Source organism: Bos grunniens, chromosome 13 (assembly GCF_055505025.1).
Source record: "Bos grunniens cultivar Pamir isolate PY7600 chromosome 13, Bosgru_T2T1.0, whole genome shotgun sequence".
NCBI classification, from domain to species: Eukaryota; Metazoa; Chordata; class Mammalia; order Artiodactyla; family Bovidae; genus Bos; species Bos grunniens.
Window position 1 is genome coordinate 24,149,849 of NC_141177.1, and position 15,380 is coordinate 24,165,228.

General features: G+C 52.4%; 1 protein-coding gene across 5 annotated transcripts; it reads left to right on the forward strand.

Annotated features, from left to right (window-relative positions):
- The first annotated feature begins 997 nt into the window (after positions 1-997).
- TFAP2C (transcription factor AP-2 gamma) lies at positions 998-14,774 on the forward strand. Of its 5 annotated transcripts, none has more exons than XM_086332695.1 (7): positions 998-1,108; positions 7,084-7,569; positions 7,706-7,757; positions 8,920-9,136; positions 9,733-9,851; positions 11,990-12,134; positions 13,257-14,774. In XM_086332695.1, the coding sequence occupies exons 1-7, from the start codon at positions 1,088-1,090 to the stop codon at positions 13,540-13,542; spliced, it is 1,326 nt and encodes a 441-aa protein (XP_086188821.1). In that variant the 5' UTR covers positions 998-1,087; the 3' UTR covers positions 13,543-14,774. The 5 variants fall into 5 exon arrangements, with proteins under 5 accessions (XP_086188821.1, XP_086188820.1, XP_086188823.1 ...); XM_086332694.1 differs by lacking the exon at positions 998-1,108 and adding an exon at positions 5,185-5,468; XM_086332693.1 differs by lacking the exon at positions 998-1,108 and adding an exon at positions 6,417-6,864.
- Positions 14,775-15,380: the final 606 nt, after the last annotated feature.

Genomic DNA, 15,380 nt, shown 5'->3' on the forward strand with positions numbered 1-15,380 from the left:
AATGCAAAAATGTACATTTCTCTCCATGGATGATTCTATTATAAAAATTTCTTGGTGTCTTTTAACAACAGTGCCTCTGAAGATTGTTGAAGACAGAGAATGTCTGGGAGAGACTGCCAGTAGGTGGGGTTGAAATCTGAAATTTTCCTGTCATTTTTTTTTTCTCTCACTTCTAAAGCACATGTAGAGGAATTTGGGGTAAGTTTTCAAACTCACCTCTCTGGAGAAGAAGCTGTTTGGTTGCCTGGGAAGATTTCTGTGAAAACCATCAAGGACTCAGATGCTGAAGGGCAACCACTGTACTAAGCTAGTTTCTCCTTCTGCTGACCTGGGTTGTCACGGTGGGTCCCCTGATGTTTAAACTGACGGTACAGTCAACAAATGACATCTATTTTGTGTTTATAATCTTCCTTAAGAAGACTGCATGTTACTGGGCTATCAGGTGTGTGTGTGTGTGTTCTCTTTTTTAAAGTAACCTAGGTACTTTGCCTCTTACCTTAAGGCAAACAGCATGTGAAAACCAAGGTGTCAGCAGGTCTCGATAGCGCTAAGGAACCCCAAACCCACTCACCTCATTCTACTCCAGGGAACTCTCTGCCCCCCGATTCAATTTTACCTGGACTGGAAACCTGCAAGGCGCCTCTTGCCAATGCCAGAACTGAATCCCGGAGAATTCACGGAAATGTTAATAGATCTGGCTTTGGGGACAAAATACATTTAAAATGTCCCTTGCCTGCAAGGCGTAGACTACACAGTAAAATAATTTTGTGATGGAGGAAGTCCTAGGTATCGCTTGTTAGAAACAAGTAAAAAATCATTCAAAACGCCGGGAAGACCCTTTTCAATTGGCGATTTTACAGTTTCCAAGGGGAGGAGGGCGGGGGAGGAGTAACCAGGGCCTTCAGGTGTGTCTTCCAATCGCGATAGCCCGTTCTGGCTGTGAATTGTGCCCCCATCCCCCTTCCGTTAATTAAATAAACGCTCCGAGCATTTTACGGCACACGACGCGGCCCTTGGGGACCTGTTGCCGCCGTAGCTCCCATTCTTAAAAAAACCTCAGCTCGCAGAGGGTCGAAGAGCTGGCAACATGAATCTCCAGTACCTAAAGGTGAAAAGAGAGGTGCTGGGTAGAGGGCAGATCTAGGGGTCGGCAGGGAGAGAGCTGCGGGCGGGCAGGCTGCCAGAGGCGGGGTGCGTGGTGGTGGGGAGTTCCCTGGGTGGGATGGGCGCCGGTGCGGGGTGCACCGTGGCCCCTGGGCTCTGCGTAGTCTAGGCTCGGGAAGCCGAATCCGCGCCGCCGGGCACTTGGACACCGTGGGTCTCCTCCTCGCCTGGCGGCGACCTGATAAATAGGCGAGGGCCGCCGGGCTTAGCTGGCCTGGAGGTGCCTGGTGTTCAGGACGCCGAGCCGAGAAAGCCTCCGGGAACACTGGGTTCGCGCCTCAGCCTCCTGCCTGCGCCCCCGAGCGGTTAGGCTGCACCCGGATGGGCCCGGGGACGTTAGTGGGTGGAGAGGTAACAGGCACCTTTGAGGGCGGGGGTCCCCCAGGGCAGGGGAGGCGAGAGCCAGCTTGTGTCTGATAGGTGCCCGAGAGCCGCTAGGATAAGTGACTTTGAACAGCAGGCAAATTTGTGGTTTTGAGGTAGTTAGACGATTAAAAATTCGCCTGCTGAGAAACGGGGCGATGGTGTCAAGTCAGGAACTCTCCCCGAGACCTCTGCACTCGGTGACCCTCTCTGAAGCTGGGGTCCTCCGGGCCCTCTCGGCTCGACGCTATACTTTTGTTGATTTGAGAGAGTGTTTGCGAGGAAAAACTAAGGGCTGCGAAACTCCTTCGAGGACCGGCCTGGCACGGAACAGAAAAGTGTTGGGTTGGACCCTGGGATAAGACGAGAAGCATCTGTTTGTGTGTAGCCGCCACTTTGAATATCACTAAAACAATTGCTATTTTTATTTGATTGCTTTTTTGAAGTGACTGTGAATTGATGCATGTGGCTCCCCCAGCGTGCGCCTGAGTGGGCTTGGACAATTCGGACGCTCTTGGACGCCAAGAGTCCCTCCAATGGGTGCCATTACCGCGAAGGGAGAGTGTGGGATGGGGCGTGATTGGGGGACCTCCTGGGTGGCTGCAGGCCCGGACTTCTCGACTCTGCTTCACCGGGTCCCGCCACTCACTGGGGTCCCACCCGGAGCCCACGCTGTTCCGCGGGACGGGACGCGCACCTTTTTGGGTGCGCGGCGCCCGCAAGGGCGCTTCGGGCCTCCACCTGTGGCTCGGGCGCCCCTTCCCTGGGGCGGAAAGAGGAGTCGTGGGCCTGCTCCAATCCCGCTCGACCCGCCCGGCCGCCTTCCCGGGCTTGCGCTGGGGGTGGGGGTGGGAGCGGCGGACGCCCGCCGCCTGGGGCTGGAAGCCTTGTTTCCAGACGCATCTTTGGAGGTGGTGCACTGTCGTAGCGCTGCTGTCCTAGCATACGCCTCGTCGCCTCCGGTCTCCAGCGCCATCTGAGCGGATTGGGGGCTGGGGTCCAGGTTTCAAGCGGGTATGTTGAGTGCAGGCTCCCTAGGTGGCGACAGAGGGAAGCCGCTGACCACTCTTCAGCCCCAAATCCTGATGGTATAAGGCGTGCGGCGAGGCTGGTCCCCACGATCCCCAGGTTTTGTTTAGAGTTAGGCGGCTGCGAAATCGCGGAGGGTCGGGTGGGGGCATCATTCTCTGGCGTGGCTACCCAAGGGCGCAGCCACGCAGTCACGCGTCTTCACGCGGCGACGATCGGGGGTGCCTTGCGGGGAGGCCTGTCTTGAGTGCGGGAGCCATCAGCTCACTTCTCTCGGCTCAGAGCAGAAAAGTTGAGTTCCAGGGAGGGCTGGGGTTTCCTACATCCCAACCAGGGCGCGCGCTTTCCTGGACTCCGTCCCTGAAGCCGAAGGTTGTGTGTGTTTGGGCAGGGTCCGCCTGGCGGGGAAGACTGCGGTTCGTTTGAGTCGCCTTCCTCGTCCCGGGCGCGGAAGTCGCGCTCTGTCATGAGCGCGTGTCCCTTGGGGAGGGGCAGCGTCCAAGCCCAGGCCGCTGGCTTGGGAATGAATGAATGGCCTTTGTCGAGCCGTTCGGAAACCTCACTGCCTCCGAGGCTCCCTTCAGGGCCCATTGGCTCCTTTTGCCTCTGCCGAAGACTCCCCAGAGCTGCGAGGAATTTCTGTCCCTCCGGCTGCCATTGGCGAGCGCTGCCGCGGAAAGGGCTGTCAGGTCTTGGGGTCGGGGTTGGCACCTTGATGCCTGGTCCTGGCCCCCAACCTGCCCGGCGGCGCAGTTGCCGCGTGGATGAGACAAGTTGTTCAAGCCGCAACCCAGGCCGGGTCTTGGAGTCAAAGCCGGGGATGGAAGGCCCAGAGTGAAGGAGACCAGGTGCGTCACTGGTCTGGGAATCTGGGGCGCCCGGAGGCGCCGCAGCCTCCCTCGAAAGTGCCTGGGACCCCAATCTTCCACGCCCAGGGCGCCAGCATGCCTGTCGCGCCGGGTCCGATTCCGCCCCCATTCTCGAATCCCAGGGGCGCTGCTTCTGAGGTTTTTTTCCCCTTTAGCCCCCAGGCCCCGGTATTTGAAAGCGAGCTGTCAGGGGTCGTTGTGTGCACTGTCTGTCTGTACTTCCTAGTGCAAAGCCCGGAGGCAAACCTGAAAAGCCCCCAGTGGTTTCACCTCCAGGTTTTGTTCTCCCACCTGGTCGGCAAATCACCTTGAGTCTGCCTACTAAGGCCAGGGAGAACGTTTCGCTTGGAAGACGCCTATTTTTATTTTGGTTACTTTAGGCCCATTTGGGTTTTAAGAAATGCTAAAGCACAAACAAACCCAAGCAGGAGTAGGGAAGAGGTGGGTGCATTCATTCCGTGGACTGGGAGCAGCGTCCACTCCAGGCCCACTGGTATTGACAACTGCAGTATTGGATTCAGAATCAGATGGAAAGAGCCCCCTTCTCAGATTCCCTGTGAATGTTTAAATTCAGCTCCCAAATCCAGTCAGGATGTCCCAACAAAATTCCCCCTCAAGAATTAGAGACTTTATCTTTGTAGCAAAAAAAAAAAAAAGTCAGTTACAATTATTGGGCCAATGGATTCCGTTTCTTTAAAAAAAACTTTAATAGTGCTTTCTGCCTTCAAGTCTGGGTGGCAAATACATAATGGGGTGAGAGGCAGCGTTTAGGCGGAAGGAAGTTTCGTTTTCTGCCTGCATCTGCGAAACGGAGGGGAACTCACCTCTCCAGCGGGGGTCCCTCTACGGCCCCTCCTTCTGCCCCCACCTCTTGCCTCTCCCCTACCTGTGACACTAGGGTTGTATTCAGCCCCGCACCTCGTTTCTCTGTTGAGCTGAGGCTTCCAAGTGCCTGGCCCGTCGGAGGAAACTGCCGAGCTGGCGCTGGGCAGGGCAGGGCAGGGCAAGGCTGGGCGAGGGCCCGCGGGTGCCCCCACCTCCCTCCCGGCCGCAGCCCAGCCGTGGAGATGGAGCTTCGGGCGATGGCGGCATAAAGAAGTTGTCCTAGACTTCGGGGCCGGTGGAGAGGCCCGCCCGCTCGGTGGCGCTTGGGGCGAACTCCCCAGAAGGCCTTCCCACCCCGTCCCCTCGGAGGAACCCAAGAGCACTGTGCCCACGTCGTGCGGGGGAGGGTCTTCTCGCGGAGGGGTTGGGTCTCCCGCTGCATGACCCCACTGTAAACCTTGTTTCCCTGGAGTGGGTGGTCAGGACGTTTTAGGAGATGAGGGGACCTCAGGTCTTGAGATGTCCCCTAAATCGGGGTCTCTAACTGCCCGTGACGGCGTCTTTCGGAGGATGGGGAACGGCGGCCTAGGTGAAAGGGGTTGTGGGAGTGGGGGGGCGGCTCTTGGATTCGGATCCCCGTTCCCAGCTCTGCCAGCTTCAGGTGTGTGCGTGGTGAGGGTGACTGATGGCAGGCGTGGTGGGGGACCCTGGCCTCAGGGTTGCGGCCGTCAGCGAGGTACCTTCCACTGGACTCTGCTCCTAGCCCCACGCAGCGTGGGTCTCCGCGCGGCGCCCGGCCAGGGTGCGGGGCGGAGCTAGGCTGGGACTGGCTGGGGGCCGCCCCGCCTGGCGCCGGGGCCTTCGCGCCGGCCCCCGGGGAGGAGTTATGATAATTTCCTTCTCATTAAGGCTCCCCGATCCCCCGGCTATCGCCGGGACACAGTGCGGGCGCGGCTTCCCGGGTCCCCTGCAGCGGTCTTCACACCCGCGGCGGCAGCATCTACAATCGCGGAGCCGCCGATGCGCGCCCAGTGACCCGGCCAGCTAGGCCCGCGCGGCGGGGGCGGCGGCAGACGCCTGGCCACCGTGACCCCAATTTTGGATTTACCGCTTGGGGGGTGGGGGGAACCTGGATTTAACTGGCGATTGTTTTGGGGGACGCCGGACGCCATGTTGTGGAAAATAACCGATAATGTCAAGTATGAAGAGGACTGCGAGGTGAGCTGGGCACAGGGGCGCAGCCCGGCCCCACCCGAGTACAGTCCGGGAGGCGGGGGCCTCTGGACCGAGGTCGGGGGCGAGGGCGCAGGAGCAGCGAACAGGCACCCACCGCATGCCCTTTGATGGGACAGAGTCCACTTCTCCGGACACCCCCTATATTGCGTTTCTCCGGGGTCCCCTTCCCGAATCGGGCCTTTCCCTAAATATCCAGCCTCGGGAACGGGGCCTGGAAAGAGAGTGGCATATCCTACCCACAAAGCTTACCGGCCGGTTTCACGCGAAGCAAAACAGCCCTTCTTCCCGTTTTCTCGGAAGAGCGCCGGGTCTACAACTCTTAGAGGTGGTTTTACGCACGAAACCTCCGTCCAAAGGCGTTAGACGAGGCGGCCTGCCGGCGACACCTTTGCGGAGTCTCCTCCTAGGCGGGCTTGTCACCTGCTCCGCTACCCCCTCGGGGAGACAAGAGAACAGCAGAAGTTTGGCTTTCGGGAGAAGTGGGGGCTGGGGAGGGGGGGCGCGCTGAGGCCAGATGGGGCAGTAAGCTCTCGGGAGTGCTCCATCCTGTTGGACAGGTTGAGCTAGAGTTTCGGAGAGTGGGAGGGAGGGAGGCGGCGAGCGGGAAGAGGAAGAAGACGCAGGCGGCGCGAGGCGTGCTCCTGGGCTCCGGGAGAAAGGCGAACGGTGGCTGCGGGGACGCGCGAGAGCCGTGCGTCCGGGGCACCTCGAGGGGCCGCTCCAGTTTGCAGGCCCGGGCACCTCCGCTAGGGGGCGACGGCGTCCTGTCTCTCCGGGTCCCCCAGCCCCCGCTCCCGCTACCCCTGTGACCCGGGGACACATGGCGAGACGTCCTTTCAGAATTAAGTCGAACAGCCCTGGGGCCAGGAAACGTGTACAGGCAAGGCTGCCCAATTTTCGGGGTCCTTCCTCCTCCCTGTGTGCCCGATTGATGGGGAGACTGATGGTCGGGCAGGACGGTCTCACTCCGCCGTGGTCTCGCATCGGTAGCCCGGGAGCGCACGCCTGGCTCCAGCGGGTTCCACCCCGAATCCCTGGGGCGGCACTGGGCTGCCGGCCCGGCTAGGGAGGGTCTCTCGCCCGGAGGTCTTTGTCCTGAGGGCGTGGAAGGGAGGGTCCCTGGGGCGGGGGAAAAAGCGTATTTCCTGCGCGGCACGCATTATCCGCGCGCGCCTCTTCCCCACTTTTGGCGGACAACGCTGGCATGTGCGGACTTGTGGGCGATCGCGCTCTGCGCAGCGTGCAGACCTTCTCCCAGGATCCCTGCCTCAGCTTCTCCCGCCCCAAGATCTGGGATGCGGACTGGGCGCCCCCGATTGCCTCGGGCGACAGAGCGCCCAGACCTTCGCCTCCGGGCCCCGGGGGCACCTTCCCCCAGGTCTTTTCTCTAGTTTTCCTTTTTCAGACTCTCGGTTGACAACGAAGCTACCCCGGGGCACGTTGCTCCCCCAGGGGCCTTTTGGCTCGAGGGCAGGGCCCCGCGGGGTCGGGCTGGGCGGGAGCAGTGGATCCCCAGGCGCAAGAGGCCCCGCGCGGCCGCACTCGGTTCGCAGGAGCGGGGTTTCGTCCTAACCGGGTCTCGGTTTCTCTGCCCCAGGATCGCCACGACGCGAGCAGCAATGGGAACCCGCGCCTGCCTCACCTCTCCTCCGCCGGGCAGCATCTCTACAGCCCCGCGCCGCCCCTCTCCCATACCGGAGTCGCCGAATACCAGCCGCCCCCCTACTTTCCGCCTCCCTACCAGCAGCTGGCTTACTCTCAGTCGGCCGACCCCTACTCGCACCTTGGAGAGGCGTACGCCGCTGCCATCAATCCCTTGCACCAGCCCGCGCCCACCAGCAGCCAGCCACAGGCCTGGCCGGGGCGCCAGAGCCAGGAGGGGGCCGGCCTGCCCTCGCACCACGGGCGCCCGGCCGGCCTGTTGCCCCATCTCTCTGGACTGGACGGCGGCGCCGTGAGCGCACGCAGGGAGGCCTACCGACGCTCGGACCTGCTACTGCCGCACTCGCACGCCCTGGACGCCGCGGGCCTGGCCGAGAACCTGGGGCTCCACGACATGGCACACCAGATGGAGGAGGTGCAGGTGAGCGCCTCGGCTCTGCCCGCTCCGGCCCGGACCTGTGCGCCCCACTGCCTCTCTCCTCTTACCCCTACCCCGACCCCGGTCCCCCGGCCAGGCTCTCCCCGAACTTAAGGAAACTTTGTCATTTCTCCTTCAGAATGTGGATGACCAGCACCTACTTCTGCATGATCAGACAGTTATTCGCAAAGGTACGCAATGAGCCATAAGTCCTTGTCTTCCTCTGGCCCACACACCCTACCCTGTTGTGGTTCTTAAGGGCGCTGTGAAGTTATTAATTTATTGGCAAGGTGGAGCCTTTGAGATCTGACTTGAGACATTCGTGGTGGAGGGAGTGACAGGTTTTAGGGGTGAGAAGAGAGGGCACTTTAAGATCTAAATGGAAAAAGATGCTCTCAGGTGCTGCGTCTCAATCTTTTGTCACTTACTAATTTTTTCCCCTTGGGGAGTGTCACTTCTTGGATTTGAGAGTGTTTGTACAATGCTCCAGAAAGAACTCCAGAGTGAGTTAAGCCTGTGATTTTGGAAAATTAGTGGAGTGTTTGGTCCTGTGACAATTTTAGTTGTTGAATGGGTTGCTGTGATTTTATTCCTGATTCCAAATACAAGGTTAAAGGGCCTTCATTCTGATCTGTGAGAAGATGGTGGGAAGCAGTTTGGCCTACAAAACATACAGCCTTAAAATGCACGGGGCTGGGTGATCTGTTGGTTTTAGGCTGGGATGAGGTGGGAGGGGGTTTTTGGAAAATGGGATTACTTGGTGAGTGAGTGGCTCATGATATTAAGTTACATCTAGCCAGGATTACCAGTTTGGTTTTGCTGGGAAAGACAGTCATCCTAAATCAAGGGTAGTTATGACCTGTTACTTGAAGTTAAACTGTTTGAGATCAACTGGGAAAAATTAAAAACAAAAAACAAAAATCCTTATAAAATAAACTGAATTTCCCAGTAAACTTAGAACAGATTTATTTGTATTTAAAACTGCTATGATCAGTTGCATTGAAAAGATTTTAGCAAACGATTGGAATATGTCCTGCAGTTTTGAATATTCCTTGAGTGAGGAGGGAAAATCACCATTTAGTTAAGAAGCTGTCTTTTGAAAACAAATGTTCTAATTAATCAGATTATAATAGTGGCTAGAAAATGCAAACCCAGATTTTGACTAATTTCCCAAGGTGTTAACTTGTGAATTTCAGATTTGATTATCTTGAGGAATAGGGCTTTAAAAAAAAAAATCTGTTTGCAGTTTATAGCCCAACACGCAATGTTACTGTCGAGGGGCTCCTTCACTTTTGGTGAGTGATTTGAAAAGGTCTCTTGCTTGGGACTGCCACTTCTGATCTTCATTTACAGGTCCTATTTCCATGACCAAGAACCCCCTGAGTCTCCCGTGTCAGAAGGAGTTGGTGGGGGCTGTGATGAATCCCAGCGAGGTCTTCTGCTCAGTCCCTGGAAGACTGTCCCTCCTCAGCTCTACATCTAAATACAAAGTGACAGTTGCTGAAGTCCAGAGGCGGCTATCCCCGCCTGAGTGCTTAAATGCCTCATTACTGGGAGGTGTTCTCAGAAGGTACATGGGGACACGTTGTGGGCATGGTCCTTGGATAGGTGGTGGGGGATGAAAAATAAAGCACCAGGGAGGTATTTTTAACATTTATGTAACTTTTATACCTAACACTGAATTCTAATCGGCTGGGGGGAGGGGGGCGGCTTAGTACATTTCATCTCTTTTAGAAAGTGCCAAGTGTAGAAAAAAGTGCTAAAACAATGCTAATGAATTCTCATTTGGTTGGAATTTGATTCCATGTATGAAGTGGTAGCATCTGTATTTAGGGTAGCGGAGCTCCATGGGTCTGATTCTCCCCAGGGGAGTAGTTTGTGTGTGTGTGTGTGTGTGTGTGTTGGGGGGTGCTGCTGCAGTTTCTACAAGTGAAAATTTATCTGCTCCAGTACAACATGCAGTGTTCTGTGATTAAAAAACAAAAATGCTGGCAATGCTAAGAAAGATTTTTTAATTTTATGGAGATCAGGACTCCCTGTATCACTTGATTAGGAACCATATAATGTCGAAGGTCTTTGACAGATTTCTATTTTGATAGCAGCAGGTTAGGCATTTCAGCATTTTAAAGTGGTTTCTTGAGAAAAGAATTTTTTTTTTTTGCTTAGAGCCAAGTCTAAAAATGGTGGCCGGTCCTTGCGGGAGAAGTTGGACAAGATTGGGTTGAATCTTCCAGCCGGGAGACGGAAAGCAGCTCATGTCACTCTCCTGACGTCTCTCGTGGAAGGTCAGTGGAGGATTTTTTTGTTTTGTGGTATTTGTAGTTGGTGCTGTGTTGTGTCTTTTAACATTTCTCTAAAGAAAAGCTTAAAAACAACTCTTAGTCACAAGTAGAGAGAGGGATGCAAGAAGTGATTTGCCATGTTCATTACAGTGATTGAGTCACTTAATCAAATGTTAACCCCAGAAAATCACTGTTAAATTTCCTATCAGATGAACCAGTTTCTGAAGGATGAAATGATTTGGTACATGTTTTTTCGTTGTTTTCTTGTTTTAAAGCTGGTTCCTTTGGGTAAAAATACCGTTTCTAGTTTTTATACCTGTGGACTATTGGGATTATGGTTAATGAAGAGAAAAGCCCTTGTATACAGTGAGACTGGTCCAATTCACAACTCCTTTGTTAATTTCCCCATCAAAAAAAGTAATAGGGGGAAAAAACCCTGATGGGGCCCACAGATGGGTCCCCCTCTCCAAAGCTAAGATAGTTAGGATGTGATATTTCAGTTTCTTGAATGGGCTTACACCCACTAACCTGGAAAGTAGCCAAGAATGCAATACGGCCTTTACAAAGGGGGCGAGGGAAAAGTGAAATAATTATTTTTAAAAACAAAACAATCTGGTTGTTACTGCGCGCAGGAAAATGAGTTGAGCACGGAGAGGCTTATCGCCAGTGCCTCGTCCAATCAGCGGGGCGCTGGGGGCCCGGGGAGTCAATGAGGGGTGGTCTCCTGGCAGCCAGGCGATCTTTTGAACATTTTCTTTCCCTGGTTTACATGGTGCCACCGCGGTGCTAAAAGAGACTTGGCAGGGCCCGGCTCTACCTTTTTATGAGTTGTCTTTGGAGGTCAGGGCCAGGAGAAAGGAGCTGCCTGTTAGATGCTCTTGGGGACCAGCTGTCCTGCATGGAGAATGCTGGGCTCTGCGTGTGTGAAACATAAATGTGGCTCTGCAAGGTTTCTTCACCAGCCAGGCAGGGGTGCTTGAATGAGAAAGTGAACAATGGATCTCAGATTCTGATTTAGTGAGTCAGGGAGGGAAGTGGATAGTGGGGGTGCCACCAGCTGGGTTTTTGTAAAGCCCTGACAGCCCCACATTTGGAATCAGACACTTCGGTGGGTTCCTTGGGTGGGAGATGACCACCACCACCCTACCATACCGCTTGGTTTTCTCACTCTCCGCCCCCAATAACTTAGATATGGGTAGGCCAGGTTGGTAGGTAGAGCTCCTGACATTTCTAGTAGGATACACTCCTCCCTTTTTTTTTTTTAAATTGGCCACACCATGAGGCATGTCGTATCTTAGTTCTCTGACCAGGGATCAAACTTGTGCCTCCGTTGCATTGGAAGCGTGGAGGCTTGACCACTGGACTGCCAGTGAAGTCCCCCTCTTAAAAGAAACAGTCTAGAGACTTAGCTCAACCAGCAATGGGGCGCCCTTGTTTAAAAACAAAGATTTTGTCCCAGTTTGCTTCTTTGACAAACATGCTCACCTCCCTTAAATTTTCTGACTTCTGCACAATGATACAGAGAAAACATGGTGTGAAAACATGGAGACAGAGCATCCCCATGATCTACTCAGGTTGGCAGAGGACTGGGTTACATTGGTCAAGAACAGTTAAAAATTTCAGTTTTTCCCTCCTGACGTTGTATGATTTCACCCTCTATTCCTAGGGAAGAGTACCCACTGAAAGTACCCAGGAAGTTCTCCTTACCAGCTGGGTTGTTGGCCCCACGTATGATTTCGTTTTAGAGTACAGAATGACCACTAGACTGATTGTTGTTCAGTCTCTAAGTTGAATCCAACTCCTTGGCGACCCCATGGGTTGCAGCACACCAGGCTTCCCTGTCCTTCACACTATCTCCTGGAGTTCGGTCAAACTCATGACCATTGAGTTGGTGACACCATCCAACCATCTCATCCTGTGTTGCCCCCTTCTCATGCCCTCAATCTTTCCCGGCATCAGGGTCTTTTCCAGTGAGTTGGCTCTTTGCATCAGGTGGCCAGGGTATTGGCGCTTCAGCATCAGTTGTTCTGATGAATATTCAGGGTTAAATAGACTGGTAGTGCTGGAAAAGGGGAGAAGGGCCAGTTTGCCATGGTGACCACAGCCACCCTAAAGTCTGTTACCATTGCCGATTATTCTAGGTGAGGCAGTTCATTTGGCTCGGGACTTTGCCTATGTCTGTGAAGCAGAATTTCCTAGTAAATCTGTGGCTGAGTATTTAACCAGACCTCATCTTGGAGGGCGGAATGAGATAGCAACTAGGAAGAACATGCTGCTGGCCGCACAGTAAGTATCCAAACTTGAGAATTTGATGCCCTGATGCTCTGACCTTGAAGCCCAGAGGCCAGCACAGCCCCTGGTGCTCAAGAAAGAAATGCTCCTTAAATAAGTTAGGGTGTTGAGCAAAAGGAATGTCGAGGAGTGTAAAAGTATAGTCAAATAGGGTAACTTTTGGGTAGGATTTAGAAGACTAAGAACAGTGAGAGTATGGCTCACAATGAATGTTTTTGAGCTGCTTAGTTATTTAGCTCAAAATAGTTAAGCTTATTCGTTTATCTTATTTGCATGTCTTACAAAAATGTGTTAGAAACAATTTATTTTGTCACATCCAGTAGCGATGATGTGCCTTCTGCTTCCTGATAACAAGATGTTTTTCGATTTTAATTATTTTGGCTATACCATGTGGCATGCGGGATTTTACTTGCCCAGCCGGGGATGGAACCCGTGTCCCTTGCAGTGAAATTGGGAGTCTTAACCACTGGACCACCCGGGAAGTCTCCTTTGTGTTTTAAAACGACCCAGTTGAATGTAACGATCCAGTTGAATGTATAGGAGTCATAGGCAAATTAAATGTCTCAAAAACAACTTAATGCAGCTGAGGGGTTTCTCATCGAAACCAACTGTAAATTGATTTTAAAATCATGGTAAATGAAGCAGAACCAGTCAAGTAGGAAATAGGGCAGAAAAGAGAGCCGATGAACCAGCCTGTATCACAGAGTGAATTTCTGGGAAATAAATTCCCGGTTCTTGACAGAATTGTTTTATAGGAACCAGACTGCATCAGAGAAAAAACACTCTCCTGGGCTGGAATTCTGACTCTGCCTCTTTACTAGTCCTGGTGACCTTGGCCACTGGATTCTGGCATTAATCCTTTTATCTTTTCTAATTGCAGGGAAGATTAAATAAGATAGTGCTTAAAGGAGTTTAGTTCGTGGCTCTGAACAGAATAGGTGCTAAGTGCAGCAGCTTAGGCTATTGGTGTTAGTTTAAAACCTATTGGGTTGGTCAGCCCCAGATTCTCTGTGCCTCCAGGTGTCACCCCCACGGTAGTTTAGTCTTTGTGCTCTATACCTGTTACGGGCCAAGGTTGAGCTCAAGCTCAACGGTGTGCGTTGATTGTCTTCACAGGCAAGTGTGTAAAGAATTCACAGATCTTCTCAATCAAGATCGAACTCCCAACGGGAACAACCGACCCACCCCGGTCCTGGAGACCAACATTCAGAACTGCTTGTCTCATTTCAGCCTGATTACCCACGGCTTTGGCAGCCAGGCCATCTGTGCCGCAGTGTCTGCCGTGCAGAACTACATAAAAGAGGCCCTGATAGTCATAGACAAATCCTACATGAATCCCGGAGACCAGAGTCCAGCCGATTCTAGCAAAACCCTGGAGAAGTTGGAGAAGCACAGGAAGTAAAACAAGGGGGTGGTGAACCAAGGGCCGAAGAGTTTGGAAGGAAAAGGACTCCCAGATCATCTCGACCAGGACAGACTGGGCACCCCGCTTACCTGGGGGACAGAATTGTTACCCACCTTCCCATGAAAAAAAGCCTCTGTTGATTTCCAGCTCTTCACGTGCCCTCCTGGATTCCTTAGTATTTAGGGAGTGCTGAAGCGTCTCCTTCACTCTGGATGAGATGTTGGAAGTGCTGGTTCTTTACTCATTAAGCTTATGTTTTATTTTTTTGGAACCCCATTCTTCTTTACTCTGGAAGTGGTGCTACAAGTTTTCGAACCTTTTGAATAAATCCCCGGGCTAACAAAAACTCACATTCACTCAGCTGTTGAAAGGTCAAATTGATGGGATTCAGATCAACAATAACTTTTAGTGTTGAGGTGAAAGTATGTAGTTTCTTCAGCCTCGTCCTGCATACCAATAGGAGGCAAGGATTCTGTCCACCTAGCAACTGGTTAATAGGTGGCATTTGTAACACTTTAAAACCCCTTGTTGAAAGGGGCCCTTCGGGTTTACGAAACTTGTAGAAACAAAGCCTGCTGATGACTTTATGTTTTTTCTTTAAAAAAAAAAAAAAAACTTTGAAAGTTAACTCTTCAAGGAGGAGACTCTTTGAAATGACATATTCCTTTAAGGTATGGAAGCTTTATTTTGCGTATTTATTTCACATCTTAGTGAAACTTGAAAAGGGTAGGCATGGAGCTTTTTTTTTTTTTTGCTGTCTGTCATCCCCCAGTCCCAGAGGAGGCTCTGTATTTTGAGAAACTGAGTTGAGTGTACAGATTTTATTTATGCATAATTTAATGGGGTCTGTAAATACGGGTGCACTTCTTATGCCTTTTTGAGAAACGGGATTCGATTTTAATATTAACTTTTAAAGGTGACGGGGTAATCTAAGACATGTCTTTAGGTTTTATTTGTATGTACACAGGGTGTTAAGAGTTAAGAGGATCTTCGGCTCCGTTCTTGACTCTGGAAGACTCTTATTTAATTGAAGCTGTCTGTCCACAAAGCAATAACTTTGTCTTGTTCCTGTTGGGCTGACCCCCCGAAGAGGTACAGAGCGAGGTACAGCGCGTGTGGGTGAAAATGGAGTTTTGGAATTGAACTCCTTGCCTGTAAATGTTCCCTAAATAATTGTTGTGTATATGAAACCTGTATAATAAAAAGTATTCTCGATAGAAGCTGTGAAAGTCTGGTTGGAACCTGATGTATTTTTTCATCCCTAAGAGGAGTGGCAGAGATCATTTCCGGTTTGACTGTAGCTGAGCAGTAAAGCTGTGTGCCAGGGGAATCCCTCATAAGATTGCTTCGTCACCCCATGCCATGCACTCAGCAGCTCTCAGCTTCGTAGGGTACCATCTCCCCTGACATAACAGCTGCTGGGAGATGTGTGAGGGATGGTTGATTGACAAATAAGAGGAATCTGCAGTTTGGGAATCCTGTCTTGTGTAAGACCACTTACTGAGAAACACGGTTCATATGGTTAAGTTGCATCAAAATTTTGAGAGTGGACATGAGATGATTGTGGATGAAGACTTGGGCAGATCCTCTTTGGGAGGACTAGGCATTCAGTCAGATGAAGGCAGTGGAGGTGTGTGGTAGGTGCCCTGAGTGTTTTCTCCATGGAATTTCTCCATCTTTGGAAACATGATCGTGCACGTAGACCTTCTCATCATTTTGTCTGCTGGGCAGATCAGAGGTTGGGTTTCTGTCCTTGGGGAGCAGAAGAGACTGGCAGGGCTTGTGTGCTTGTGGGATGTTTGCTAGGATCTTGGATGTTCACCGACAGTCCTTAG